We start from the raw sequence: 27,049 nt of genomic DNA on the forward strand, positions 1-27,049 counted from the left end.
ATACATTTTAAAAATAATGACTGTTGAGAATAATAGATAAACTGGATTACGGTATCAGTCTTACAAAGATACTTCCTTTTAGATTATTTTAGATCACACAGATGCTATATATTTCTTACGTGTAAACTTAAGTTTAGGATAATTTTTAAAATTCCAGAATAGAAAATGTTAGGATAAGGAGTTTTTATCTGTGTGATCTTTTTCTCTTTGTGTTTGGTGGTTCGTTTTTTGTGTGTGCATGGGTTTTTTTGGTGGTTTGGCATATTTTCTGTATTCCCCTCCCCACGCTGGATACAAGTGCAATACTTCCACTGCTGCTAAGTGTAAGCATATCTTCCATACAACAAAGGTGATAGGCAGAGGGGATTTTCAGTAACTGAACACAGAAATAATTTCAGTTCTTGGTATATAAGGAAGGTCTTGTGGAAGAATTTTAGTCTCCCTAATAAAGATGTGAATTTAATAATGAAGTTTTTTCTTCCCTTTCCCTCTTTAGTTCTGGTAGTTTTTGTGGACCATTATTTCTGTTGTTGTTCCAGTACTTCTGCTTATGAACAATATAATGACTTCCAATAATATTTTTTATAGATAATGGTATTTTCTATATATTAAATAACTTGAGAATTTCAGGTTATTCAATCATGTAATTACAGGGTTTTTTCACATTGCTTTTTGTGGGTCTTGTAACTCCTTAAAAATGAGTTCTTCAAGGGTGTTTAAAATATTGTACAAATATGAGTTGAATGAAAAATTAGTTCAGTTACCACTGGTATTCAGTGAGGAAGAGAGCAGATGTGACAGTGGTTTGGGAGGCAGCTGAGGTAACATCTGGTGGAAGTTTCCCTAGCAGCAGAAGTAACTACACAGATGCTAATTTTTTTTCCCCGTATTCTGCCCAACTTTCCATATGATGTTTGTATTTTTTGTCCCTAGAAAGAACACTCATCTCCCCCAGTATCGACTTATATTTGAATCAGTGAAAGTTTGCCTGTGAAGCTCAAAGGAATGATAAGGAGACTTTTGGAAATGCTTTACTTAAAATTGCATCAGTGGAACAAGAAAGCTTTTGGCCATTTCTCTCCTGCATCCACTAATGACTGTATGTAAGGAAGTCTGTACTAGCTTGTATTGAAATTCTCTATGTTTCACCCTAGGTCACAGGCATTATTTTACTAATTTACAGCCACCTATGAGCTATTAATGTGTACAGAAACAGTTTCAACTTGGCTGTTACCTGTTCTCAGAAAGTTTGAGCTGTTTGGTTTTTTTTTTCCATAAATGTTCTCTACAGGGAAATGTGAAGAATTTTTTTTTTCTTATTTGCATATATGGATGGGTTTTACCAACTGTTAGATTAATTGCTGAGGCTGGAAAGGTAACAAACAACTAATTTTACTGTCTTCTTTCCCTCCTTCCCTTCTTCCATTCTTTTCCTTCTTACCTCCCCCCTCCACTACCAGGCTGTCTTCTTTTGAGAACTCAGCTTTATTGAGGTTATGATAACAGCTGGGAATGTTGCAACACATAGATTTTAATTTTTTTTCAGTATCATCACAAGTATTTTTTGACACCTTATCAGTCAGCCATCACACCTGTACAAGTCACATTAACTCATTCCATCAAACCAACAGACTGAGAACAGACATTCCTAGGGGTCTCAAAAACAGCTGCAAAGCTGTCTGGAGTCCCAGCAGCACAGTCACATGTCCCAGCCTACCTGCAGTCAGAGGTAAGGAACTGCTGGGTGCACAGTTTCCATTCAGAGTGCCATGTTGATGGAGAAGAGCAGTGTCTGCAGAGTTTCAAAGTTGCTCTTTTCTCCATGGCTTAAATTGGCCATTTACGTTGGTCCCTGTCTAATGAAGCCTGTGAAGAGCCTGCTGTGGGCTGCCCTGTGGTTAGAGCTCATTTCCAAATACCCTGTCTCCTTTGATTGGCCTGAATGAAAACTGGTTGGTAGTAGCATGGGTGGGATAGAGTGGGATGCCCTCTGGCATGACCATGAAGAACTACTATAGACCATAATGGTGCTGTCATTTGAGAAATCTTTGTTTAGAGTTTTGCCAAGAGTGCATAATTTGAAGCTCGTGTTGTCATGTCCCTTGGAAGACAGACATGAGTGTAAATTCATCTTAAATAGGCTTGGCCTTCATGAGTCATGAATGTGCCACTTCACAGCTTTAGCTTGCCATGGTGATTGTAAGTGGCTGGTTAAAATTACTGGGTAGAGCCTCCAGCAGGTGCTTAGTGGCACCTGTCTCTTTGTGAGTGCTGCACAGTTTTCCTGCCCACTGCATGCAGGCTGAGTGGAAGGAGGAGGTTATCTTCTATTTATTAAATGATATTTTAGATAAATCAGAGTAGTTCTCAAATGTGCTCACTTTTATTCTTGCTATGAAGATCCATCTAATTCTTCTTGTGGGACTAAGGCAGTTCAATATTCCAAGTTCTTCATCATGTCTTTTGAACTCTGTGTAGCTGAGAAATTTGGGCTACCATGACCTTTCCCTGTTGCCTCCAAATGGAGGAAGAATAGGGAGATGAAAAGCCCTTATTCTTGGTGGTTGCTATCTGAAAAGTGTTATGCTACCCACTGCAATAATTGTGTCTCAGGGACGTATTTTTTCAGAGCTTTTGGTTACTTTTGACTTTCTTCTGGTTTACATTTTTCTGCTTTGTGTTTTCTGACGACTAATTGCAGTATGTTTTCCAAACTTTAATATGAGGAGTTGCTAAGTGAAAGGAAAAAAACTAAACTTTTATATAGTTTGGCAAATTTCACTTGCCAACAACTTCGGCCACATGACCAATTTTGGGAGGGGAAAGAGGGAAGCAACCACCTACCCCATGAATTCTTAATTATGATAAATGTGTTGCTGTATTATTAGGAACGTAACCTAATGGCCATACAGCTAAATATTTACTCAGTTGTTTATTTAGTACAGCTTGCTTTCTTTTCAAGCTACAGATTTCTTCATTGCATCCTTTATTCAACTGTTTGGTCTTCCTAAAGTCAAAATCTCAGTATCTGTGATGTTAAGAGAAACTAGAGTGTGAGGTCAAAATTTCCATTACATAGTCAGAGAGGAATTTCAAGGAACAATGCCAACATCACTTAAAAAATAAATTTACAGGAAAGATGACTCATCAATCAACAATTACTGTTCTAGAAAATAGAATTAGTTGTATATGTTCTGGGTACAGAGAGGGATAAAATGCTCCAGGCCTGACAGACAGGGTTAGATTAGGGTGATTTCTTTGTTTGTTTCCAGAGATTTTTACCTTGATCTATGCTTCTTTTTCACCCTAAAAGGAGGACTGGACCCTAAGGAGCACACAGGTTCATGTTGCAGGAATTGCGACCTCTCAAATCTAGAAAAAAGAAAAGGATTTTCTGTCTTGTTGCTGGCACTAATTAGCTAAACAACTGAAGCACAAGGAGTCTCCTCCTGCACTTAGCTTCTCTTGTAACTTACCCTGAGGCCACCTGAGAGACCAAAGCACAGCCTTTTATACATGGTGGGGGTGACAGACTTCTGCTTTAGTAACATGAGTGTAAAAAACATGTAATAAAAGGCATAATAAACAGCAGGCAGGAGTAAAGACCCTTCTAAGAGGGACACATGTTGAGCTATGGCGGTGTCTCTGGGGGAGTGCACCAAGCCAGCTGCTTATGGCTTTTTGTATTGTGCCAGCCCTTCATCAGGCACTTCCCTGGTGCTTCTGGTCTTCCCTCTCCCTTGAGCTACACAATCTTTCTGCTGTGTTAACTTTATATGTGAAGAAAGTAATCAGTGCTGTGACTTCAAGGAGACGGCACTGGAGATGAATCTGATGCATCCCATGGTTCTTTTTGTAACCCTGTTTGCTTTCTCATCTGAACAAGGAAGAGGGAAGGAAATGGTGTAATCACTCACTGCCCCTCTCACAGATGGTAGGCTGGATAGTTGGCACGGCTGACGTGTCTCCCTAACAGAACACGTAATGGTTCTGTAAAGCTTCCCTGCTCATGGACACTTCATCACAACAGAGTATCAACTAAAAGTGCGACTTCTGACTGCATTACTTTTTGGCCTTAGAATGAATTCAGTCAATAGTGTAATTATTTGTAAGTAGGAAGCACACTCTTGTACTCTGCAGTATATGTGTTGTTTTTACTAATTTTCTTTTGAAGTTACATTCTTTCCTGGAATAATAGTGTGGCAACAGTTGGACATGAGCAACCTTGCAGTACATGCTTTTTGAAAAGGGGTGTGCACTGCCAACAAAATCCATCTGTAATGTGTGTTTTACTGCATTTAAGCTTGATGCTTCTCTGTATGAGAATTCTGAAGATGTTATAGTATATTTTAAGCTGACTTCCCTTCTTGAAGCAGATAATGTTTATAAGTATAAAGACTGCCTGTTTCTCCTGGAGCCTAAACCTGTCAGTCAGGGGGACATCCTCCCTCTCAGTATTGATGGGTAAAGTGTTACAGGTAAAGAGTAGCACTTAGCAAATTCAGTCAGTTTGAAAATACTTGTGAGAAACAGCTGAAACTCTTCAGGGTAGAGAATCTGTCATTGAGCTATTCCCTGTTTCCCCCCACTGACGTCAGATGCATTTACAGCACGACACTGTGGGGCTCAGTGAGGGCAAGTCTGTGCCCTGTGCTGATGCTGGAGCCCCTTCTGCAGGAGTTCAGTGCATGTTAGCAAACAGCTTATTGTGGTTAAGACAATTGGTTGAAGAGTCCTTTCAAGGGGTAAGTGGGAGTGCTGCAGAAGTCAATGCATTCCTTCATCCCATTCCCTTTTTCTTAAAGTTTTGTCCCTTCACAGTTTTTCTGGGGTTTTTTTGGTTTTTTTTTATGTAAGTGTTAGTGCAGAGACCTGGATCATGGGTAGCATATTTGAATGATGGCCACAATACTTGCAGCTTTCAGAACACAATATGAGGCCCATCTCTTGGCTTAGCCTCACCCTCAAGAATGATAAGGAAACAGACCAAAACAATTTCTCCCACTTTTCCCCAAGAAGTATTCCCTTTTAGCCTTAGAGGCTGGAGAGCCTAGCAACTATCTCTGTGTTTTATTTTCTTTAAGATGCTGTGATACCATGGTGATGAGTTATTAATAAAACTCCAGGCAGATGGAGAGAGCTTTTAACTGAGTAACTTCTTGGTTTAGTGTGGGTTTTTTTTGGTGTGGTTTTTTTTTTTTCAGTTTCCATGCATCGGAGAATAACCAAATAACCATATATGAACAAATGTCATGATTTGATCTGTGCAGCAGAGTAGCTGAGCATTTAGCACAAAAATACAACTTAATCTGCAAATAAATCAGAGCAGTCTTTTTGCTTAAATGTCAAAATTCCATCGTGTTTATGGAAGAGCAAATAAGTGTAAAGCACTGCATGCATTATTTTAAATTTTAAATACATGAACATAGTGAATTAGATCTGAGATTTTTTTCAGATTTGTTGCATTTCTGAACATATTATGAGCTATTATAAGTGCAGTAACAGTTTCCCATACAGCACAGTGCTCTGCTTCAATGGCACTGACTCAAAATTCTGTAAGGCTTTATACTAATATACAGTAATCTCTAAAACAGTGACACTAATCCCCTCTTCTAATATGGAACTTGAGTAAAAAAATATGTGAAATGTAAGCTTTAAAGCAGCTTTTGGGAATTAGTAATTTATAAACCCTCCATTAGTCATCTATACCAATAGAAATGTCTTTGTAATAACAGAGCAACGGGGTACTCACATTTAGGAAAAGCAGTGAAGCCTGAGGCTTTTGCTTTTTTTTTCTTTGTTAATGTGTGAATGGCATTAATTGCATAACACAAGCAGCAAGAGATTGGTACAAGTGGTGTAAAATTGTTATGTTGTCCTACCCAGATGATACCTCCTGAATCTCTTGTGCAATTTTAGTGCACTGCAGTCAGTTTACACTGTGCTTAAGTTACTGTTAAAGGTTTGGGGTGTTGATGTCTTACATGGCAACCTTGCCAGCTTCCTGAAGTTCTCACTTATCAGCTGCTCAGATGCTGATGGGGAAAAAAGCAGCCATCTCCATGAATGTTGAAAGCTGGACAGAACATTTCTTTTTAACATTTCACTTATTAATTTCATGTGATTGCACTTATTGAAAGACTAGGCCCTTAGAAGTCTCCAACTGCCTTGACTTGCAAAAAATTTTGTTTCCCATGAAAATTTTGTGGCCTTGAGCAGGAATTAAACTGTGGCTGTGAAAAGCCCTGAGTAAATAGACAAGACAAACCATTATGTGCATTTGTGATATCTGTAACACCCAGTGACTTAGATAATGCTTACACTTTACATGCATTGTCTGTGGAAGGGATTGTCTGTGGCAAATATGTTATTTCAGTAAGGTACAGCCCTGGTTGGAAGCCTGTCACTACTGGGGTGGGGTAGGCAGGTGTGTTTATTGGGTGGACAGCATCTAGGTTGTATTGGGCTTATTATCAATCCTACTGAAATTTCATGGGATTGTGTAACTCATGAGGGAAATTTTGAAAATGTTATCCATGATAACCGTATTTCTCTCCTTTGCTCTTTATTCTCCATTATGATAATCATATCTGTTAAATGAAATCCATAATCTGAAAATCGCTTTAAAAAAATATAGAAATCAAAGCACACAGGAGAACTGAGAACAAAATTTACATGACCTCTCAACTGAGGTATTTGTAAAATATAGGTGAAGCGTCAAGAACTACTGTGACATTTTATTCCATGTGGGGATGTAAGGGATTTTGTAAAGCATTCCAGCAGAGTGAGACAACCAACAATCTTTCTGCTGTGTTCGTGAGGTACTTAATTTTTATTTCTTTTCCTTCCAGGAATGCTTCTTCCAAGTAGAAACCTTTTTTTTTTTTTCATTTTGGGGTGGTTGTTGGGTTTGTAGTCAGGTTTGTTTTTTAGCAAACGAACAAGAAGCAAAACGAGCTGTTCCATCTGTAACATGCACTATTATTCTCCAAAAAAGCCTTTTTAGTAGAAGGACGTTGGAAAAGGGTCAGTCTTGATGAAGCAATTGTCAGGGAAGCTAGGGGAAGAAGCGTATTGCATGAACACATTTTAATTTTCTTTGGAGCACTGATACTCTTTTGCTTTTGAGGCTTCATCAACTCACAGGGTAAAATGTTTCTGACCTAATAAACCCATCTCCCTTTGAGGAACTTTTACCTATGAAAAGAGTTTTTTCTAGATTTAACCTCAGCTGGGGCCTTGCTGCTTTTGTCTCTGGCTGCACTGTGGGAAAACAAATGGGAATGAGCCACTATAACATGTAGTTTTCTTGTCACTATTTGAGGTTGGAGTTGTCATAGGTGTTGGGCTGGACTCTGTCCACTATGCCTGGCACGCTGTGGAGCTGTGTTTTGTTGTGACTCCTCTGTCCCTGCTTTATTGTAAAGAACCACACTGGCATGTTGTTTTATCAGAGAAAAAGGGGAAACATTTGTCTCAGCAGCCAACTAAGTGTAAATTCGGGGGTTTACAGTGCAGTATTGGGCTGTGCAAATATGCTCAGAGAGGTGACAAAGAATACAAGACGTGACAGAAAGATGCAGACACGTGCAGTGGAACTTAAAAATGCAGCAAGAGATGAACTGAACATGGGTTAGGGTTGGGGCAGTGGTGTTTCCTGTGGTTTTAGGTATAATATTTTTCTTCTCTTGAAGTAAATTACTTTAGGAGAAACCATAAAGCTGACAAACCAAAGAACAGTTTGGGGAGGGCAGGCATCATACCCAAGAATCAAAGGACAGAGTAGTGAACAGCGTGTGACTGAGGAGTTCTTCCCATCGTATCTGAATGTGAATTTGGTGTACAGGTCGAGGCAGGCACCCGCTGGAAAAACAGTTTGTGATAAGATATGGAATATTTTTTCCTACAACTCATTATTTCTCCAGTTTACGAATTGCTTCACCATATTTGGGATCCTAGACACTTACTGCCAGATAAGGAGAAGTTGTTACTATTTTTAATTTGGGGTTTTATTACTCAGGCTGCTGTGATGTCTAAGTGCTTCTGTAAGGAGGAATGTAATATGGAAGATAATATAAACTCTAAAACTAATGAGGGAATTGCAATAGAGGTGGCATTGTGTGTCTGCTTTGCAGACTGTATTTTATTCACTTTAAATTTCTGTTCACGGAACCAGAAAACCATTGACGGTGTGGTAGGCAGTGGCTCACTAAAGGCATCCTGTAGAACAAGCAATAATGCTAATGAAGTTTCAGTGCTAGTGCAAATGCACAAATGAACTTCTAAAGTAATCAAGGAAGCAGCGCGTTCTTTAGTTTGATAGAAACATTGGCAGTTTTATTACAGGTGTAGCTTGAAGTGCACTAGACTGATGTTAATTGCATGTATTAGTGGGCATACTTTTGTCTCGTAGCCATCTCCTCTTTCTTACTAAGCTGCAAGATTGCTTCTCCTAGGACTGTTGATTTCTTTTATAAAGAGCAGAAGCCATACTACCTTCATCTTTTACGTTGTACTGGCAGCCAGCAAATTCCAAATGCAAACCTTGCTTTAATTTTCACCAATATGACATAAACGGACATTGCACATAAAAGAGCGAACCATTGCATATGGCTCCTGGTACAAAGAGTATTACAGTAACAGAAATGCCCTGGTCATAAATTTATGTGAATGGTAACCATGTGTCTCTGAATGCCTCCTGTTTCTCATTCGAGTTAAACATTACTCTATCAATACTTGCCAGATATCTTGCACTCTCATGTCTCTGCAATTCTTTTAAGCCTTTTGATGCCTTGCAGTTTTTGAAGTCATCATATTATTTTTAAGATCCTTAAATTAGGTCATAACAAAAATATTTCTATTTATCTAATCCATTTCCCTGTCTTCAGACTGCTTGGTGTACTGGAGCATGTAATAAAGTAGAGAGATTTAAATGGCTTACTTACTATGAGGAGAAAATGTTATGAAAATCACAAGTTTCCTTTAAAAACCAAAGCCTTTTCAACTGACTGCAATGTGATGGGAGGGGCTGTGAATGATTAAGCTTCTTAGCAGGGGGTAGGATTTGTAGGATGCAGAGCTAGTGAGTCACTATTTCCAATTTTTGACCAAAAAAAAAAAAAGAAAAAGGAAAAAAAAACCTGTTTCTGTACTGGTGACTACTGTGTGTCAAAAGTGGAGTTAGTGTTGTTTCTCTTATCCGTATTCCAGATGCTTTTGTCCAACTCAGGTTGGAATTCAATAGCCAGCCAGTTGTCACCGCTCATGGGGGGAATGGAGGAGTTGTGCAGTTTTTTTTTAAATCATCCCAATTGTCATCTCTTGTTAATCTCATTTCCTGTTGGCCAAAACACGAGTCCACCTCCCATAGTGCTTGTGACTGTTCTCTTGTACAAGATTAGGGTCCTACTCAGGTGAGGGAGAGCAATAATTCCCTCATCACTTTTGCTGGAGGCTGCAGCCACACTGAGAGTAGATGATATTCACAGCTTGGAATCCATGTACAAGCTTTTGAGACACTGCTTTTGTCCTGGAGTGACTGTCCATCTAGCATCACCCATGCCCTGACTATTTAGCAAATACCTTTTGCTACCAGTTAGGTTCTTCTGGCTTTGTTTTCAAGTTGCATTTGTTCAAAACAATGAGTAGAGCTCCTAAGTAAAGATCTTGTTAGGAGGCAGTGAACCGATGAAGCATTTTGTCTGGATCCTGCTTATTTTGAGATAAGCAATGCTTTCTCAAACAAAGCCTGACTGTACTCAACATGTATTAAAAGCACCCACTAGTTGCTTGCTTTTTTTTTAAAAAAAAAGGTCTTCTGGAATCACATAATCTTCTGATATGTCTCAAAACTGTTCAAATGCTGGCAGCCAGCATAAAGCCTTTGCCTGATCCTAATCTCCAGAACGTAATAAGCATCATTGCCTAGCTATTTTCAATCAATCCTGTGTACTGCACATCTAAAACGAGAATAAAACTCTCATTGCTCTGCCTTGCTTTCCAACAGCCTTGTCCTCCTATTTTGTTTTGTGTCCTTCAGATATTTAGAACAAAATCAAGCACTTGAACCCAAGGTGTTTTTTTTTAAGGTTGCAGTGTTGTTCTTGCTGGAGAAGCCTGGCATTTTTGTTGGCAGGCATTTGATTCCTATATTTCCTGATCTTTTTAATCAAATAAGCAGATGCTTCCAGCCTGAATGTGTTCTGGAAGCTTTTGTGGGACTTAATCCCAGAGCTGGTGATCTCCCATGTGCTGTGCAGCTTCATATTGTCACTTGACTGTCTCCCTTCATTTGTGGTCTTCTGTCCCAAATTTATGTTTCCTGCTTTGCTTTTCTTACTTCTCCAAACTTGAAACTTTGCCAGACTTTACTCTTATTTGTACTTTCATTGCTTGGTGATGGGTTGTCACTGGTAGCTGTTGCCTGTCCTGTCGTTCTTCTTTGCCCCTTAGGAGCAAACTCACTTCCCTGACCCTGCTGGTGAACTATAGATTTTTCTCTCTCTCACTCTAAAATAAAAAAATTGATTATAAAACCCTTGAAAAATGAACTGAGGCCTCTACAGCTTTCTTCTAGAGAACAACCAAAGGTCACAACAGTTGGACTTTCATTTATGCCGGAAGCAGAATGCCTAGTCCTTTAATTTTGTGTCATTTGGTCTGGCATATATTAGGTGAAGGTACCTCTTTACTGTGTGGGTAGAAAAAGAGGAGAAAAGTCTATTGAATTTTTTTACTGTGCAGGAAAAATTGGTAAGGTGCAGGAACACAGAGGAGAAATACAGGAGTCCTTGAGCACAAGAGAAACAAAATTTCTAGTTTACAATACACAGCTCAGTGGAACTGGTCATGGAAGCACAGAAAGCGTGAGGAAATGTACATTGACTGAGAGATTTTGAGGCAAGCAAGGGAAATTTATGTGATGATATAATGCATACTAATGATGTGTATGATATATATATATCTCTCAAATAGTATGTGATACATAAAGTGTAAAAAAATTGAAGTCTACTATGCAGTAGTAGAAAACAGAATAGCATGTGGTTGAAAGCTCCCTTCTTTAGGATCTTTCTTATCCCTCCCTGTCTTGCCCTCGCATATCAGTATTTGGCAAAAAATGGGGAGGCAGAAAGAGAGCAGTGTATTTGATGGATATGGTTCCCAAAAGCTGAATTTGGAGTAATACAGTTGACCTATCCACATCATCTTCTGCACTTCTATGAATTCAGGCCTTGTGTTTCTTTAAAAAAATTATGTTGTTGAATTTAGATGCAGATATGGTCTCATCTCTTTTTTATATAAACTCACAGAATAAAGACATTCTAGGATTGATGTTCCATCCAGCTGGTTTAGATAAGACTTGTTACATCATTTAAATAGGATTTTATGGGTTTCCTACTATAACTGCATTTGAGTGCTTTTAAAAGAATTTTTTTTTTAATTAGACGTGATAATATTTGAGACAATATTTTGGCTAATTGTTTAAATCTGCATTTAGACAATTGTTAAAATGAATGCTATTTGTATTATGTAATATTATAAACCACACATGCCCTATAGTCTCTTCTCTAATTAAGAAACAAAATTACAAAAAAGTCTACTTCTTGAGACCAAATTTTAATGATTTTATGCTTGAGTTGTGTCATAGCAGCTCAGGGGCATGCTATTGGGACATTTTCATCCCTTTAAAAACTACTATAAATGCTTGTGTAGGAGTTGAAAACAAATACGCTTTCAGTGTAAGTCATTATAGACTTAAACTAGAAGGGCTACTCCCGACTTCTTTTGCCACATTTTTAACATGACTCAAATGTGTAGTCGTCACAAGGTAGAACAGCACAAAAGTTGACTGGCACATTTTCAGCCCCCGTAACAGAAAAGTGGAGAATGTCTGACGTATGTAATTGAGTAGCTCTGTAAAATATTCAGCTTTGCAGACTGAATTTCTATGCGGACCAAGCTTTTACATCAGGAAATAAGACTCACTGATATACTTTATATTTGCCTATGCACCACAGTATTCACAGCATAGATTAGCTGGTTTTTTAATTCACTTCAGTTCAATATTTTATATTAAAACACAAATAGCTACAGGCCCAAATAATTCTCTTTGTGGACTACTGGGTTTTTTTCCTTTTTAGACGATGGAAACTGCCTGGAGTCCTGAGACAATGGAAAGATGCAAGACTTCATGTACAAAAGTCACTGAAGAAATACTGGAGTGTACCCTTAGGCTGATAATTTCATTCCCTCCCTTTCTCCCTCACAGAACACATGTATCTCAGACCATGGTCTGAACACCTACTGAAGTATTGCTCACACTTCTAGTATAGATTTTTGCTTTTTTATTAAGATGCATAGGTTGGACAGGAGTTGTATTACACTGTCCAGCTGGGGGTGAAATTGAGGTCGTGGTTCAACCTTCTACAATTGAGGTCGTGGTTCAGCCTTCTACCAGCTCTGTGACACTGCCCATTTGGAGTCATGATTCATCCTTCCATCATTTTAGTCTTCCAGTAGCTCTGAGAGTGTCTATGTAATTGCTTGGGGCATGGGCACAGTGGTAGTTAGAATGTTGCCCATTCACAAAAGCCACAGGCAGCCTGACAATTCTCTCGGGGCTTCCGTGGTACAAATTGCACAAATTATATCTGTATCATCTTTAGCTCTCCTGTCTACATCTAATACTCTTTTCTCTTAAAATCTTCAACTGGATTTGATCTCTTCTGAGTCTTGAGGTAGATTGGATCTACCTAAACTACAAGCACAGCAAAAATCTGAATTGGCTGACCACGTTGTTTTAGTTTGTAGTGCAGATGGGATGCAAACTGCATTTTATACACAGGCATCATTTACCCAGATAAGTGCCACATACTCAATTCCTGACTTTAATAAAGTACTTGGACATGGTAAGACATTAATCAAGGGCTTCATATAAATATGGCTATTTCATACCCTCGTGGAAGTTAACATCTATCCTAAATTTGTTGAAGTAGTTACTGTTATGTAAAGATTTGGTCTTGCACTTGAGCTGAAGCTGGTTGTTTTGAGACAAACTCCAATGTATGACTTTCCATGCCCCCAAACCCACTGTGTTATGCATTATGTAGTTACTTGGAAGACTGAGTCAAGAGAAAGAACAAATTACTTTGGGACTCAATATATTGATCCAGAATTCATTATGGTACTAATTTGACTTCAAATCACAATCCTGTTTTATTGTCTGGATGGATATAATTTTTACCCTAGAAAAAATAGAGGTTGCAGTAACTATAACACAGGTTTTAGGTTGCAGGCCTGAGTTCTAATTTTCTTCTGACAGATGAGAAAATCAGTGAATGACTTTGTAGCTCAGAGTTGCTGTATTACTTCTTTGCAGCAACTCCAGAATCCTTTGCAGCCAGGACTGCTGTTGTCGAACTTCAAGAACTGAATCCAAGAGATGTAGTTTTCAGATTCTGCCCAACTGGAAGCTGTTTCTTCTTTCAAAAAAACTCAGATAGGAATGGAGAATTTCGTTATTCCCCACAGCATTAAGTTCCCTGTACTCTTACACCATGTTTTTGCTACTGTGAGAGAGTCACTGTTACCGGATGGATTACTGACAGGGTTGACAGGTTATAAGCTAATGCTCTATGTTCATGTAGTCACAGCTGGGCTGCTCCCATACCTGACCCTCACAGAGCTGTTGCAGTGTGTCTAGACATGTCTTTGGACCCGTGCTGGTTGCCTACATGCAATGGGAGCTTAGCATTCTCCTCCCTTACGCTTGCAACATCTTCAAATTTTTCCTCCTTTCCAACTTCTCTGATTGCATTCATACGAGGACAGAATTCTGTCATTTTATCCTGCATACTTTCTCAGTATTGGCTGCCAGAGAAATAGCGTGTGCTTCCTGTTCATTTCCTAAGACACTGATTTTGCCTGTTTTAAAGGAATTTAAAGTTTGGCAAGGCTAATATTATAGTGACAGTTATATTCTTTCACCAGCTTCTTCCTCTTAGCTTGACTGCTTTTCTGTTCCAGGGGAGAGCAATAACCAGTTTTCCTTTTTTTTGCTTTCACTGCCCAGCTTGATGCTAATCTGCCAGCATTTCTTTTTCTGATCTCTTATTGTCTGCCCAGCCTCAGTCTTGCTTCCTTTATTCTGACAGCTGCTCCAGACTTGTCTTCTTTTATGTCCTTCTCATATTTGTTTGTGTGTCATCTTTGTTGCTGCCTTTGATGTTTGGAATGGCCTTACTGAAATCTCTACTTGATGGAACTTGCCTTTCTAATGGCCCAGAAGGCACTGAAGAGGCAAATGAAGGAGAGGAATCTCTGGAACCAATGACTATGTGGGCCCGTTATCAGCAAATCATTTTGTTTCTAGGTCTTATCCCTTTTCCACTGTATGAGACAATGTGCAACTTCTTATGGTTTTGTCCTACACCTTGCACACTGTGCATGTGTCTGCACTGACCAGGTGCCAGAATGGACTGGGACTTGTAATTAAATGTTTTGTTTGGTTTAAGCAACTGGTGGATTTTTTTTCCCCGTTGTGTAACAAACTTTTTTTTAAGGACAAACAGACTTGAGCTGCCTTTCTTTCTCCGTTTACAAGATGCAAATATTTTTCCCCCAAAATATTAGGTATTAAATTTTAAAATACTGCATTTTTAGAGCAACTGTGGTGATTTCATGCTGGAATTATAGGGGGGTTCCAAAATTGTATTTTACATAGTGAGGTTAGAATAAGCATCTCTTCACTGTGATATTTTAAAGAACCGATAGGCAGACTTCTACATGCAATTCAGCATTTTGTAATTATATTGTATTGAATTTAGAGTATTTGGTGAGGAAGTGGGATTACGAATAAACTGGAGGAGTAACTGGATAGCTAGTTGCTTTGAAGTAGTGCTCAGTCATTTAATTTCACATGAATTTTTAACAATAAATCAAACCTGTTTATTAAATTCCACTTGATGTGGATTCTTAGACCTCTGCAGTCTGTCAATGACAGAAGGGATTTTGAGACATTAAACTGTTTACTTTCTGAACTTTCATTTGCATTGCACACTTCTCCTTTTAATGATTAAATGATCATTTAGTACAATTATAATATATGAGCTTGGGAATGGAAGCAGTACTTTTCATCTGCTTCGCGTTGTCAGCAGTTGAAGTTTCTTATAAGACATAAGGTCTGAATACCCTAAACTACCCTAAATACTCAAATTAGTGTACTTTTTCATGGTAATAAATAGCACCCTGGAAGGTCTCAGTTAATTCAGTCTCAAATCTTTAAGAGGTAATTTTGACAGAGTCCTATAAATGTAGAAAGTTCAACAGAGAAACCAGAGAAAGGTTCCTAATGAAATCTTGGCTTTGGTGGTGAAAATGTCTGCCTAGTTTTAATATAAGCTTGATTACACTGCATTCATGAGAATTTCTGCAAGTCTGCCCTCATGACATATAAACTTTAAATTAGGCATAGTCAATAAAAGGCCACCTAATACGGTTTCATATTTTGAGTGGTTTCCCCATAATTGCCCCAGCTAGTTACTCTGTTTTCTAACCATTTTGGAATCTGCATGTGCTGAAAAAAATCGTCCTGCAAAAGATGGTGCTTGTACAGCCTGTAATGATGTGAAGTGACCTGACAGAGACCTCCCTCCCCGCCACCACCTCTTTATTTAGTGACCTTCCACAAGTGATGAGACAGCAGCCCTTCTCCCAGCAGCTGTTTTCTAAATTTGGTCTGACAAATGGTATCATAAAGGTGGCAGGTGAGGTTGGGAGATCTGATCAGAACATACCAATTTAACAGCCACCAAAAGGTACAAAAGAGTGTAAGGAAAAACAATCAAGTGCTGTCTCTTTATCATTGTATCAGTTTTCTTTGCACAGTCCCTTGTGAAAGCCTTTACTGATGGCTTTCAGTTATGTATCATTATAATACCTACAATAAGCATTACATAATAGGAAAAATATGCTACACTGAGCAGTGAAACTGGTGTTAGCCAGTCCTGTGGCCCATATCAAAATGCTCTCACTAGCATTCCCCGTAACAACACTTCCTCAGATGTAATGGACTACGGCATATCATCAGCTAAAAGTTCATGCATCTACTTTAATGTTTTTTGCATATCCTTGTTACTAATAATGGCTGTGACTACTCGGGAAAAAGGATCCATTTTTTTCCTCATTAATAGTTCAGACAATTTTCAAGCATATCCTCTGCCATTGCTGTGTTTGCATGGCTAGATAGGCAAACACTGTGTTGGTGTCTCTCAGGCAGTAAGGAAAGGGGAGAAAACACGGTGATGGTAAAGCCACAAGAATTAACTAGAACAACTGGGTAGACTTGATTGTTATTGTTGGTTCTCTTAATAACAGTTCAATAGATTGCAGGTTGTCTCCTATTAATGGTGATTTTATAAGAAGGAATTTGCAGAATAAGTGCATCTGAGGTGCTTTGACTAGGATGGCAAATTTCAGAAGGACTTTGGATGTTAAAAAAGACCTTTAAAAAAGGTCTTACTTCTTTACGGTAGTGTGATATATCAGTATATAGTAGAACTGGAAATAGAAAGATGGCATTGGAAATTAGACCTGCTGTCCTGATGTCTAAGATGTTCAGTCTAGTGTAAGTGGTCAATTCAGGCGCTTACCTGAAACAGGGCACCATCCTTCTGTTCAGGGCTTGCTCTGCTCCTGCCAGGCAAAGGGGGGGAAGGGCAGCCCATGGGGCATGTGTGCATGCACAGCAGTGACTGCTGTAAACATTTATGTCTGCTTCAGCCTGCACACTGGTAAGCAGGACATAGCAGAGACCAAGCTACAATCTTGTTTACCCAGTCAGCATGTTTTAAGATATAAATATTTTTTATTCTTTTTTGGGATATTTGTCAACCATGTCTTGGGTTCAGTGGGAAACTTATACTGTCATTTTTGGCAGCAGTCATATATGATGATGGTGCCATGAGAAACAGAATGCCCAGGTCCTGGCTTGTTTAAATGATCCTTCTGGGTTTTACTGCCATGCTCAACACCATGGTATGCAAGCACTTACCAAACCCTCTTAGATGCAGAGGCAAGGGCTGGGTAAGAACTCTGCCTTATGTTTCTTAAGGATGAAATTTAGAGGCTGTTTGCTCTGTACCTCAGAAGAATTTTCCCTGATACAGCAGCTTTGCCTCTTGCCTGGGGTTTGAGGTAGAATTTCTCAACCACCTTCAAAGTTGTTGGCAAAGTGACCTTGAAGAAAATTGCATCAGGTGCTGTACTGGGGGATGACACAGCATTAATGTGTTGACCTAAGACTTCAAATCCAAAGGTGGAATACAGTGTATTGTAAGAAGCAGGTTAATCAACTAGTATTAAGTGCCTTTGTTCAGGGCATACTGAGGGGCCAGATGAGATTCTGTTCACAGTTCAAATTTAAACAGGCCTTGTCCCAAAGAACATGTGGACAGCGTCATTGGAGAGGAAAATGTGGGGAATGCAAAAGTAAAATCAAGTGTGCTACACATATGAAATCAGATTAGTGTTATGATTTTTGTTGTGTTGGTGATGAAACAGAATTCAAGAAGGAAGGGCTGTTTTAGTGAAGAAGAGGAAAGCCAGAGAGAGTGAAGGCAGAGCAGAAAAGAGCAGAGCATATGGTTAATGGAGCCAAGATTAAAATACGGAAAGATGGCGCAGAGGTTAGAGAAGGCAGAGAAATACCATGTTTAAGTAAGGAATAAGGGTAAATCTAAGCTTGTACTACACTTGCACATTTTGGAGAGTGCATCCTGAGTGTCATACACCTGCACTTCTACAATAGCTTCCTCTGAATGTTGTGTTGGAAAGGATGGATGCTGAACTATCCAATGGACAAGCAGAAACTGCTGACAGTAGTTGTGCCTGTTTGATGAAAGCTTGAGCTTTGGCATCTCTAGTCACTGCATGGTCTAGAAGCAGCTTTCCTTTTTCTTCCCAGTCTCAAGTGCTTCGCAGTCAGAATTTGTATACTGCGATCACCCTGTGACAAGAAAGCTGCCGAACACACTTGTTGTTCCTGTGTTGGCTGCAAGAGGAACGGGACCTTTCCGTAGATATCAGTTTCACTAGGACTGGGAGCAAACTCGTGTCCTACCGTCTGTCCCAGGTCTAGCCCTCCTCACCCCTGGCTTTGGATTCCAGCCCTTCACAGCTTTCTGACTCCTCTGAGTTAACTTGATCTTCCTATAGGATGAGTCCCAAACTCTCCGAGTCCCTACGTGACTCCAAACAGACCGTAGTCCAGGCCTGCCCTGGTCCCTTCCCACCTTATCCCACCCTAAGATGTGTCCCAAGAAGGGACTCTAGACCTTTTTGTCTCTGCTGAATGAAGGATTCCCTTCAGTGGGCAAAAAGTAAAAACCTGAGGGACAGAAAAGCAGCACTTGATGTGGATTTTTGATTCAAAACCCAGTTGACTGTTTTTCTGTGTGGTCTGGGCTCTGTTGCCTCCTTTAGGATACTCAGTGATCCTCTATTGTCCATGGGCAGCTTTGAAGGTGTGCCTGTAAGTATTTGCGAGGAATATAAAAGGTTAGTTGTAATAATCTGATGGAGAGTAATGTTTATGATGGTGGGTAAAACTCAGAAAGAAATTTAAGGCTATTTCTATTCTTTTCGTCCAGGTCTCTGCTCCCATTTTGGCACCCAGAATTTGTAAAATGAACCAAATTAGAGTGTTTTGGCTTCTTTGTTTGTGTGTGTTTGTTGTGCTTCTTCTATTACTGTACTGGAAAGAGCATCAGCACAGCCTATGTCCCACTCTCCTGCAGCTTTATGTCATTTGGAAGACACCACCATAACAGGCCATTTCAGCCTCCCAGCGGCTGTCCTTGCCAGTCTGTTGCACAAAATGGTGTTTTTCACCCTTCATCAGAGATGGAGACGTGTGCTGCAGCGCTACAGTAGATAACAGACCACAGTTTGTTTTCTTTAACCTTTGTCTAGCTGCATTTCAAAACTTACAATTTATCTAGTAACTTCATCAGGAGGCTGGGATGTTTCTAAGGCAGCGTAAGCATAGATACCACATAGCTGAGTTGGTTGGGAGAGTGTGACTAGTGGGAATGAGAAAATCCACCATGACTGTGGTTTTAACTCCAGGGTTTCCAATGTGAACTTTATGAACTTATCGTTAAAGCTGCCATCACCTTCCAGGCTCTGTCCTTCCCCTTGCTGTGCTGGGAGCTGTCTGACTCAGGGCTCAGCACCCACTCCACTATGTACTCTTCAGCCTAACCCTGGTTTTTCTCCCTTAGTCTTGTGCTTGCTTCAGCTCAGTTCCTTCTGTTCCACAGTGACAGACACAGAGAGCTGTACTGCAAGTCTGTAACTGGGGATAGCTGCTAAATCTTTGAAAAGGAGTAAAGTGTGCACATTTAAAATATAAAAGTGAATGTTCCAGTGGGTGCTATAACAGAATGCATTTTTACTTTTGCCTTTATTAGCCCCCCAATAGATTTAGTAATGTTTCCTTTCTGGTTTTATTTTGGTGGTTCTTTTTCTACCTTATCTATTAAAAATTACTACATCTCATGAATATGTAAAATAGGAAATAGCCTGCAAAGCTGAACATGTACACAAATTAGCAATGGAAGAGTTGTTAGGGGGTTTTTTTGAGTTGGATGTTTGTGTTGGGTTCGAAGTATCCAGTCTTCTGGTCTTGTGGACATTTGGGAGGGGATTCTTTCTTCCTCTGTGTGTATTCTGTTCAGCAAGTTGACAGTCTGATATTGATTAGGGCTTTTAGATGCAACAGGAGTACAGCTAATAAGAAAATAATGAGTTGGTGTGTATTTGTGTGCTGTGTTATTCCCTAATGAATTGTCTGACTGCCAGATACATTAAGAGGTTAACGACTGAGCTATTCTCCTGGAGAGGTACTGATGGAGCCTGGTAGTTTTGCAGCTGAAGAACCAGCTGTGCCACCATAAGAATTTTATCTGTCTATTCCCCCATAATCATGAATTAGTTATGCTAAGGTGATACTCAGCAAAATGCAGCTAGCAGTGACACCAGAAGGGTCTCAAGATGGTTAGTGTCAGGGTGAAGAGGATAAAAGGTGATTTTCCAGCTTGTGCTGCCTGTTCTGCTTACCCTTTCTGTGCAGCAAATAATCCCATGGTCATAGTTAACTGTCAGTAATTTACCATATTTGGATTCCCGAAACAAAATGCAATGTTTAGTTCAGCTTTGCATGGCAAACAGTTCCTTATGGAGCTTAATTGCTTTGTTTACATGTAGCTAGTTACTTATCATGTGGCAAGAACAATAGGCTGACTGCCTTGCGTGACCCATGATCACAATGAGATAAAACACAGAAGACAGTGAAGCTGTATTTCTTAAACAGACCGCAGGTCAGATGCAACCTCCTTGGCTGGGTGCATCATAGAAAACCTGCTGCATGACATACCCTTTGTCGCACCCTGTGTGACTTTACCAAACGTCCTCAGTGTCTGATCTTCAGCTAAAAGCAAGTGATATTTCTTGGACCTTTCTGTTTCACGTGTACTAGGCACCTTTCTGAGAGCTGTCTGACTCCCTGACCAGACCTGGCAGAGTGCACACGGTGAACACGAGACCATCACATGAGGCTTTACCCTCAAGTTCCCCCACAGCTTAACCTGCACTGTGCCTGTTTGGCCGCAGAGGCAGCTGGGTTTTTTTTCTCTTCAGTATGGAGGCAGAGGCAGCATGAGCCTTGATTTCTCAACCAGCCACGCCTCTCCTGTGGGATGAGGAGCACAATGGAGTTTGCTCCAGTTAAGCCAGATCTCTGCCAGTCAGTCACTCCTGCTTACTGACAGGAGACCTTTTAACAACGGTGCTCCTGCCATGCCAGAACACTTTTTTCTTCTTGTCACAGAGTTTTCCAACCACTGGATGCACTGCTGGATGCACTGTGATCCAGCATGACAGGAGTGCATGACCCAACACATGCTTTCCTGCCCAGAAGTTGAGGAGTTCATTCTCAGGTCTGCCAGACTAACAGAGACAAAAGAAATTCTTTGTTGGGGACTGCAGCTCACACCCTGATGGAGTTCCTTTCGTCTTGGGGGAGCATGGGGCTGACGCCAGGTCTCCATGCATAGCAGAGCTTTTCTGAGCTCTGAGCAGAGAGGACATTACAGAGATTTTTATCTGTTTGCTTCTTCATTTCACTGGTGGCTTTCCCCCTCACATCTGAATTAAAACTCAGAAAGTTTACTGAGAAAGACTCATAGTTTGTTCCTCAGGTAGTTTCTGTTGGCAAAAGGGAATTCTTCATTACATCTACTTGTACCAAAGGAGTAAAGTAGATGTTTTCCATTAATTTGCCTGAGGTACAGAAAACTGCAGCCTTGTTATTAGTAGACACAGGCATACCAGCTGTATGAGACTTACTGCCAACCTGCAAACTGGAGAACAAGTTGCTCATATCTCTTATTTTGTGAATCTGTGTGCAAATGGGAATGAGAGGCCATTGAAAATATGTGCATAAAGTTTAAGTGCAGAACATCTGTAAACCAAAAATCTTCTTTATCTTACTTTTTCTGTGATTGAATTGTCATCTGACTGGCACAGTTGCATGCTCAGATCTTAGGTGCAGTCCACACTTGTCAGTTCCACTTGAAGAGATGTAAATGGAGGCTGATATCCTCTATGGCAGTATATCTCCGCAGCTGTTACTTTTCCCTTTGTAGGCAATCTCTCACTTGCAGAGATAATGCAAGGCAGAAATATTTCCTCTTTGTGTATGTTTGTGGCACAGAGAAACCACGTCATGCAAATAACTTAAGAAGACCACAATGACAGCAGTATTCTAGAGAATACTGGAAGTTATCATTACCTTCCCAAGCCTTTAGACTGTGAAAATGAACTTTAAAAGTCTACCAAAGATTTAAGCAGTAAGAGCCCCTTCCACCACTTCTCAAATATAACATGAACTGCTTCTAGGGCTGGAGGCATTCTCAATAATGTTGAGACTCACTCAATGACTGCCACTTTTTTTGAGCTACAAGCATTTACAGCTACATTATAAATTGAAAGGTTAGCATGTCTGCTCTTGCCTTGTCATTCTTCTGCTTGTGTAATGCAGAGCCCAGTAGTCATCACAAAAAAGAAAACTGCGAGAAATATGTCTTTGAGGAGGAAAACCCCCTATAAGAATCAATTATATTCCTCACAAGAATTTGGCATCTGAGTCAGGGGTTCCCAGAAACTGACCTGGAAAGCTGCTAAGTATGTGACCCTCAGACAGATTTTCAAATTGTGGCTGTTCTGTGCTGTCATGCTGATTGATTTTGTTGTTATGCAGCCCCTACCCTGACACCCCACCCATTAAGTTGCCCTCCATGAACAAAACTCTGGGAACCCCCGACTTCATCATCCAAGAAAACCTTTATTTTGGAAGACAGACTGAGAAAGATAATCTATTTTGTCAAGTGTTACCACACCTCTGTAAACATACAGTCTCCTCATCTGGATGATCTCATACATATATTTGTCAAAGTTCTTGCTTTGCTTTGGGACAGCATTTGCAGCAAAACAGTAATATACGCCATATATAAAAAGTTTTTGGGTGAGATCCAATACAAGTATCTCATGGTGAAATCATTCTTAATATTATTTAACAGCTACCTGGTGTCTGGTTCAGAGAAACTGGTCACAACTCCATCTTCCTTTAGACACTTAAATGAATGGCACATATGAGCTTGGATGTTATGTGAATGTAGGGCAAAGGACAACATGGATCATAGTTTATCTCTAAGAATTGTCTGCATGTTTTGCCTCCATTTTTTGACAGTGGATTGTTGATAGAGTAATACCTGCTAAACAGGTACAAGCTCATCAGCACTCCTTACCAAAGTAACCTTGTCTGGAAACTCTCACCTTGTACATTGGGAGTAGAGGGAAGGAAAACTGGAAATCTCTGGCTTAAGGAAAAGCATTTGGTACTACAGAAGTTAAGTGAAGATCAGCTAACCTGCTGGAGCATCACAGGCTGGAAACCTGAATGTTCTGGCAGATGCCATCATTTTGGCAACAGAGAAGGTGGCCGTCCTGCAAAGTCCTCATGGTCTTTCTCACGTAGTAGGAAGTGGCATGACTGCCCTGGATACAAACATCCTAAGAAAGAAGTGATTAGTCAGTGACTCCACAGAAATAAATGCTTGGACACAGTTGATAACAGTGAGTCTTGGAGTGCAAGGTCACAACATGAGGCCTTTGGAAGGAGTATCAGTGTTTGCAGTGAAAGATGTAATACCTACCTCTGATTAAGTCTTACAAAACAGAACAAAAAACCCCAACACCAAACCCAGCAGTCTTACAGAGTTATTGTTTTGCAGCTTTCAAAACTCTTCTGCATAATTTTTGCTAAAGGGTGGTCTAAAGCCCAGGCTGATTAATTTCTGCTCCGCCTCCTGTCACCTTGGAAACAGGGAATGCCTGCTGTGAAAACGATCTGACCCTGGAGGATCCCGGATGGAAGTTCATATGCAAAACAGACTTATTCGCCCTTTTTGTTGCTTAGAGCAATAATGCAGAAGTCTGCAGTAAATCTGCATTTCCAGCTACGAGCGCAGTGTAACAAGTACATTGAGGTGGCTTATGGCAGACAATATCTTATGGTAAATGCTGCATTGGAACTAGGATTACCTGTGTCTCTACTGCTGAAACTAGGGGAAAAACTTACTTTCACACTCCATAATGCAGAGCATGCACTCAGACAGTTTTAGCCCCTTATTTACTGTTGCCAGCATATTGTGGGCTGTGTTAAGTATCTATGTTATATGTCTGCCCTTGCTTGCATCCCTGGGAGATAGGGAGATTGTGTAGTGGATATGTTGACAGCAGGGTTTTTTTCCCAAATTTCATTGCTTCTGTTCTGTTCTTTTGCAGCCCACTGAAATCATCTCTTTCTGTACTGTGGAGTCTTACAAGTTCTCCCAAGAGATTTTTCTTTTTTGCTGGGCACACTCATAAAAAACAAGGAGTTCTACCTTGCAGTTTTGGTCCCTCAAAACATCAGTCTGCATTTAAGTCATCTTACTTTTGTCCCTAATCTGTCCTAATATCTCTAAGCAATCAAGAAACTTTCATCTGTCTTGAACTCTTAAGAATTGCTCAACAGTTGCGCAAAGCTATCTTATTTCCTCCTGCAGTGAAGACAGCACCAAGTCAGGACTGTGGGCCAAGCTTTTCCTATTTGACAGGTGACCTAAAGAAGGAGAGATGTGCCTCCCTGTGTTTGGCATGGAGACCAGAGAATCCTCTGCTATTTTAGGATTCTCGTTATATTACAGGGACTTCATTTCCCAGCTTTCCTAACGCTTTACTGTATGGTCAGGTTGATGTTATGGGATGTGCAGAGCCAATGAGTACAGTAGCCCTAAAAGATAAGGAAATGGAGCTAACACATTATGTCTGATTTTCTTGCTCCTTTGTCAGAGGCCATTATGGATTTAACAGTTTGTGGTAACTAAAAGGTTACCCTTCTAATCCTGTTTTTTCTCTTAATGTTTCAAGAGAGATGCCAGGATTACCTTTGTAGGTTTTGTTTGGGGATTATAATCTCAACATTTGTGATTACAGTGGAGTAGGATCCTCAACTTCAGTTCACAGCTTGATGTCTTCTCATCCTGGAAATTAAGTTAGGCTGAATTAAATGTTAGCATCCGTTTTCTTTCGGAGACACACAGCTTGGTTTTAAAGATAAATGTTTGCCATTTTGGGACAGTGTGCTAGGTTCAAGTTCACTTAGCAAAACTTTTTTATTGGAGTGGCTCATGTAACTTGTTAACATGCAAGAAATTATTAAGCTTTCACTTCCTCCACTCCCATTTCCTGTTTTGATGTTGAAAGGAAGCCTTGATTGCTAATTTGTGATTAGCCAGCAAACCAGAGTGACCTTAATCCTGTGGGCTTGCGTGGTGCTTGCCTGTGCAGATACCACCTCTCTCAAGAGTGGGCTGCTGCTTCTCACGTTTCATGGTGAGAGCTGTAAACAATCTGCTCTTCTTTCTGTGAATTCATGATCTGTCTTCTGAGAACAGAGATAGTGCCTAGCCTGCCAGTGCATGGAAGACAACACCAAAATGCTGGATGCTGCAGGAGAGAAGGGAGGTGTGAGGGTGTTTTTGCAGTCTTGCTTGCCCAGGAGATGGCACTGTGCAATAGTGGGATTTTTACCTGCAGCGTTTGTTGTGTGACCCTGACCCGATGGTGATTGTCAGTAAGAACAGAGTGACTTGTGCTTCTTTAGGATCCTCAGCATTCGTCTGTGTATAATGCACTATCCTGTATATGCCTTAGGCAGGTTGGGTTTAAATCTGCTTTGCACTCCTGCATTAGGGAACTGACCTTTGTGCATATTCTAGTGTAGTCAGGATCAGAACAGGGTTTTTGGGTGAAATTGTTCTTGCTACAAATGAAGTGATGATATCTTTGAAGCACCCTTACTTCCAAGGCTTTTGTGTCCCCCTTGATAGTTCCCAGACTACTGACAAAGCAGCCAAAGCAAAGAGGTATGTACATGTAGTATGTGCTAGAAAATTAGAAGGATTTGAGGAGTCTCTGTGGGATGTCTTTCTGTCCTGCATGCAGTGTGCTATGCTCCCATTAGAGTGCTGGTTGCCCTGTTTTAGTGCTTGTGTATAGAACACACAGTTTTTTTGAGGAATCTAACCCCACCTGCAAATCCCTGACCTAACTTGTGCTGTCCAACACAGCTGAGATAAATCTAGAAAATCTTCCAGGTCTTCCTCTTTTCTAATGGTCCTGAGTTGAGAAAATTTTCATTTCTCTCTCCAATAACAGTCTGAGGGAAATTATAATCTCGAATGGATATACTGCTTAACAAAATCTTAGGCAAGCTTATTAACCTTCTTATTTTAGTTCTCAAAAAGGTGAAAAGGGGTAATGCTTTCTTAATATGGTGGTGTTACAAGTATATTCACGATATACCTTAAAGCTAGAAATATCATGTGAATGCTAAATAATTTTATTATTATTAATCACATCTTGAGTGGCCTGTACATCTAACACAAAGGCTTCTTAGCAAACACATGGCCTTTGAAATAGACTGACCCTTTCCACTTTTTCAGAGACATTAATAGTTTCCTGGCTCAGTGTTTTAGGAAATGTTGTCATAGTCTGGAGGAACCAATAAAAACATAAGTCACCTATTTTGTCTGATCATTTTACGCCAGGATATTTGAGGCTGGAAGCTGTGGAGGGGTAGAAGCGGACTGCTCCATTTTTGTGAGTGGAAGATGTAAAAGTTTTAATACTCTTTTAGTATAACTTTACATATTAGGACTCTAGACCTGTGTGAGAAGTAGTATTTTTTTGAGTTCATAGGCAGAGACTCTAGATAGCTTTAGTAACTATTTAACTAGTTTTTCGCCTTCCTAAGCATTTTATTACTTCAGTGCCTGATGAAAAGGATGTTGTCTTTGGGGAAGAGTATTTTGTTGGTTTCAGGCTTACATTGCCCTGTAATAGGTGTAGGAGAGCTCTTAAGAAATGGCAGTGCCTTAAAACAAATGTTGTGAAATGATTATGGCAGTATGATTGGTGGGACAATAGCTTGTTGGGTATGGTCAAAGCAAACCATTTCCCACAAGCAGAAAATGCAGTTACTTAAATTGAGGAACTACTACTGTATGAAATCTTAGTACAAAGCATCATTACATGACATTGTGAAAAGCAAGCCATGAGTGTCTATAATAGGCATCCAGTGACACTCTGTTCTCCATTATAAATGCCAACATTTACGATGGGCCAAACCCTGCCATCCTTACATGGTTTCGATTCTTTCCTTTCTGAGGCAAAGCCTCCAGCAAGCATGTTAGAGTCCTGTCTGTGATCTCTTGGGTCTGTGGAGAGCAGACATGCATGGCAGTTTTTCCCCTACTGTGCTGTTGTCTGCTGCAAGCTTTACACAGCCCCTCAGAGGTGGGGAGATATGTATTACTGTTAATTTATGTTAAGCTGCATGGAGCTGGAAAAGACTATGTGAACTTATTTATCCTCTGCCACTTCC

The 27,049-nt window shown here is 40.1% G+C and overlaps 2 protein-coding genes across 6 annotated transcripts in view; one reads left to right on the forward strand and one right to left on the reverse strand.

Moving 5' to 3' along the window:
* The window catches only part of CMSS1 (cms1 ribosomal small subunit homolog), a 224,489-nt gene that overhangs the window by 122,932 nt on the left and 74,508 nt on the right, over positions 1-27,049 (forward strand). Inside the window, exon 2 of one of the 5 annotated variants that reach the window (XM_027681083.1) lies at positions 12,141-12,180. The exons of the other annotated variants lie outside the window; for them this stretch is intronic. Within the exon in view, the coding sequence (XP_027536884.1) occupies positions 12,144-12,180 (37 nt within the window). The 5' untranslated portion in view covers positions 12,141-12,143. The remainder of the gene's footprint in view (positions 1-12,140; positions 12,181-27,049) is intronic. 5 annotated transcript variants of the gene reach the window in all.
* FILIP1L (filamin A interacting protein 1 like) overlaps positions 1-27,049 on the reverse strand; it is a 188,028-nt gene that overhangs the window by 119,517 nt on the left and 41,462 nt on the right. Inside the window, exon 2 of the mRNA XM_027681071.1 lies at positions 22,988-23,130. The gene's annotated coding sequence lies outside the window, so the exon portion shown is untranslated. The remainder of the gene's footprint in view (positions 1-22,987; positions 23,131-27,049) is intronic.

This window comes from Neopelma chrysocephalum, unplaced genomic scaffold (assembly GCF_003984885.1).
Source record: "Neopelma chrysocephalum unplaced genomic scaffold, ASM398488v2 Primary Assembly neopelma1_60, whole genome shotgun sequence".
Classification (NCBI taxonomy): domain Eukaryota; kingdom Metazoa; phylum Chordata; class Aves; order Passeriformes; family Pipridae; genus Neopelma; species Neopelma chrysocephalum.